The 4,185-nt window shown below is 41.3% G+C and overlaps 1 protein-coding gene across 1 annotated transcript; it reads left to right on the forward strand.

Annotated features, from left to right (window-relative positions):
- The first annotated feature begins 1,231 nt into the window (after nucleotides 1-1,231).
- LOC101548392 (mas-related G-protein coupled receptor member X2-like) lies at nucleotides 1,232-2,239 on the forward strand. Its single transcript, XM_004607930.2, has one exon. The coding sequence runs from the start codon at nucleotides 1,232-1,234 to the stop codon at nucleotides 2,237-2,239; it is 1,008 nt and encodes a 335-aa protein (XP_004607987.2).
- Nucleotides 2,240-4,185: the final 1,946 nt, after the last annotated feature.

Raw genomic sequence — 4,185 nt, forward strand, 5'->3', positions numbered from 1 at the left:
CACATTTTACTTGGTGTTCCCTTCTCTGAGTTGCCCAGAATGAGAGACCAACCTCCAAGCCATGGAGTCAACCTCCTGGTACTTATTTCTACTATTCTTGGGTGTTAGTCTCCTAGTCTATTATTCTATATTCCATAGATGAGTGCAATCTTTCTATGTCTGTCTCTCTCTTTCTGACTCATTTCACTTAGCATAATACTTTCCATGCTGATCCACTTATATGCAAACTTCATGACCTCATTTTTTCTAACAGCTGCATAGTATTCCATTGTATAGATGTACCAAAGTTTCTTCAACCAGTCATCTGTTCTAGTTCACTCGGGTTTTTTCCAGATTCCGGCTATTGTAAACAGTGCTGCGATGAACATATTAGTGCAGATGTCGTTTCGATTATACTTTTTTTGCTTCTCTGGGATATATTCCCAGCAGTGGTATTGCTGGGTCAAATGGGAGCTCAACCTCTAGTTTTTTGAGAATCGTCCATATTGTTTTCCAAAAGGGCTGAGCTAGTCGGCATTCCCACCAGCAGAAACACCCTACCTGTTGTGCTATTGCTCCAGCCCCTCTACTACATTTAAAACTCATTTGTTCACTTAAAAGCCTATGATGTTCCACTGTGCCCCCCACAAAAAGTTTGGCACATGGACACACTCACTTAGAGAAGAGAAGCATTTCCTGTCTCATATAGTCAAAACACAGAACCAGTTCCAATCAAGAAGACCTCACTATAAAAATATCTAGCACAGACAGAGGTCATATTCTCTTAATGACACCATGTCCCCCCTCTCAGTGTTAAACCAATCTCAGTCACTGAGATTGCCCAGGAGGTCTTCCTGTAACTTCTGGCCTTAAGTAGAAAGCTCAGTCCCAGAGCAGATGGCATGTTGGACTCTAAAGTCCATCCTGCTGATACCTTCTATACAGACTTTTCTCCTCATGCCTCCATGAGCATATCATGGCCTAGGACAGTGAGAGGTGTTAGGTAGACCCTGAATATATGTATCAGTGGAGGGTCCATGTTGTAATAAAGATATTCAGTCACTGAAGTCAGAAAGGACTAGGTTTAAATAAATATTACAGAACTCAGAGTGTTTCAGAATTAGTATCTTAATCTTAGTATGTGTTGATTTCTATACTCTGAAATAGGAAGACAGATGCATTACCCATGATCATACAACATGTGGTTCAGGCTTGTTTGTGTTCTAGGGGCACCAGAGGAAGATTTCTGATCATGGATCCAACAGTCTCAGGCTGGGGCACTATACCCACACCAGTGAACGGAAATGACCAGGTCCTTCTTTCAACTGTCAGTACTGACACACCGGTCCTGAAATTTCTGGACTTCATCATTGCCCTATTTGGTCTCTCAGGAAACGCTGTGGTGTTGTGGCTTCTAGGATTCTGCATGAAGAGGACTGCCATCTCAGTATATATCCTCAACCTGGCGGGGGCTGAATTTATCTCTCTCTTCCTAGAGATTACAGAATCCCTGAAGGAAATCATTGAATACTTCTACTCCATCACAATTTCCTTCTCTAAGTTTTTCTTCATTTTATCAACCTCTGCCTACATTGCAGACATAACCTTGTTCTTGGCCATTACCACTGAGTGTTGTCTCTCTGGTATGTGCCCCATATGGTATCAATATCATCGCCCAAGACACACATCAAGCGTCATGTGTTCTATGATCTGGATCCTGTCCCTTCTGTTCAGTATCTTGCATTGGAGCTACTGTCAGTTCACTGAGGGAGGTTATTTCAATGCTTGGTGTCTGGTGTTTTATTTCATCGCTGCTGCATTGATAATTTTCTTACTTGCACTTTTCTCTTGCCTTAGTCTGACACGCCTGGTCAAATCCCTGTGTGGCTCCCGGCGAATTCAGCTGACTGGACTGAATTTGACCACTGGACTCACTGTTCTTGTCTTCCTCCTCTGTGACCTACCCTTAGGTATCTCCTCGTACTTTCTAATGCGGAATCAGGAGATTTCTGATGTGTACCACAAACCACTTTATCTGGTGACAACTGTACTCTCCTATGTGACCAAGTGTGCCAAACCCATCATTTACTTCTTGGTTGGCTTCTTTAAGCAGTGGCAGAGACAGCACCAGCGCTGGTGGCAGCTGACTCTCAAGGTGATACTCCAGAGAGCTCTGGAAGACTACTCCGAAGTGGGTGAAAGTGGAGGCAGTCCTCCTCAAGAGACTCTGGAGATGTCGGGGATCAGTCAGAGGTCCTGATTCAGGGCTTCTGATTTGGTCACATGCTTGTGCCTTTAGGAGCCAACTCTGGCTCTCTATCATACCATATCTCTTCTTTTAACAAAAGGGGATCTATCTTACTAGTATTAAGATAATCTTCTTTGTACAGATGTGTGAAACAGCAGTGCTCATTAAACAAACATTGGGAACAACTTCAAGAGGACAGGTTGGCTCAGGGGCCCTCACAGAATCCCCAGATTAGCTTTCTCATCTCTTGGGTACAGGATTGTTTTCACTTGTAAGTCTTCCTCTTCTTTGTGATGTTCTGTGGTCACCAAACTTGATAGGGACTAAAAGCAACTTAGATATCTTAGTATTTCTTTGTGATGTTCTGTGGTCACCAAATTTGATAGGGACTAAAAGCAACTTAGATATCTTAGTATTTCTTCTGAAATTTTTACAATGTCTTAATAAAATCAAAGGATTAAAGTTCAAGCTTACCCTAAGTTGTCATTGACTTTTTCAGCTTCAAGAGATCTTTCTAGTTTAAAGTCATTCATTAAAAAAAATTGATAAATGAATAACATAAAATTTTAAGTCTAATCAGTTTGAATTTCTGTTTACCACTATTTTATTCACCAATTTTTAATGACTTTCATCATTTTTTAATTTTTAAAACAGTTACATTTTTATGTGTATGAGAAATTACCATTAATAATATTGCAAACCATTGAATCTCAATCAATAAAAAATATAAAAAAAGAAAAGAGAAATTGATATATTTGTCTATGTTTATACATTTTAATATAATTATATTTATTTAACAGAACTATGCATGCATTTTTATATATATTTTTCTCTGTTAAGAGTTTTTGGAGTGATGGTCATTATAAAACTAATAATCACTGTATCACTGTCATCCTGTTCATCAATTTACTTGAGCAGGTACCAGTAATGTCTCTATTACACTCAGCCCTAAGATTTTAGTAGCTTCTTCTTTCTCATCTTTCCTAACAATTGGAGGCTCTTGTGGGTCAGGGGAATGAGACCTATTGTTATTGTTTTTGGCATATCGAATACATCAGGGGTAGCTTGCCAGGCTCTGCTGTGCAGGCGGGATACTCTCGGTAGCTTGTCAGGCTCTCCGAGAGGTATGTATATATTTGTTACTGTATTTTGGATATGAATACATCATGGGGAGTTTTCCAGGCTCTCCCAAGTGGGCAATAGACTCTTGGTAGCTTGTCAGGTTCTCCAAGAGGGAGAACTAGGATATTAGATGTTGTTCGGAAGAGCCTCACGCATGGGCGAGCTGGCGGAGGAACCCAGGTGTGCAAGACCCAGGGACGAGATCTACAAGGCTGCTCGGATATCGGGACTGGGCATCTTCCACCCATATCCCCCATTTTCCAGTAGCTAGACAGTCACACCCAGAGAGTTCTCCCCCAAACCCCCCCTTTTAATCCCATCAACAGCCGACATCTAGAGACTATAAAACCAAGCTCCCAGAAGTTTTATTATATGAAACTGATAATAGTCATTTTTAAAATCATTGTCACTGTCACTGTCATCCCATTGCTCATTGATTTGTTTGAGCGGGCACCAGTAACGTCTCTCCTTGAGAGATTTATTGTTATTATTTTTGGCATATCCAATATACACGGGTAGCTTGCCAGGCTCTGCCGTGTGGGCTCGATGCTCTCGGTAGCTTGCTGGACTCTCCGAGAGGGGCGGAGGAATTGAACACGGGTCAGCCGAGTGAAAGGCAAACACCAAACTGCTGTGCTATAGCTCCAGCCCCATTTTTAAAATAGTGGTACTTATTCAAACAATGCACATTAAAAGAGTAAATGTAACTGTACTTGCCAAAACAAAGGGGTAGCAAGAAAGAGAATAAGAGATGAGGACGTAGGGAAGATGAATGAAGAAATTTAGCCAAAGAAGGCAGAGCAGTGAGGCAACAGCTAGAGGAAAAGTAGCACTGG

This window comes from Sorex araneus, chromosome 6 (genome assembly GCF_027595985.1).
Source record: "Sorex araneus isolate mSorAra2 chromosome 6, mSorAra2.pri, whole genome shotgun sequence".
In the NCBI taxonomy this organism is placed as follows: Eukaryota; Metazoa; Chordata; class Mammalia; order Eulipotyphla; family Soricidae; genus Sorex; species Sorex araneus.

Excerpts from the sequence above, each read along its gene's own strand:
- LOC101548392 (XM_004607930.2), top strand. The coding sequence starts at position 1,232 with ATGGATCCAACAGTCTCAGGCTGGGGCACTATACCCACACCAGTGAAC.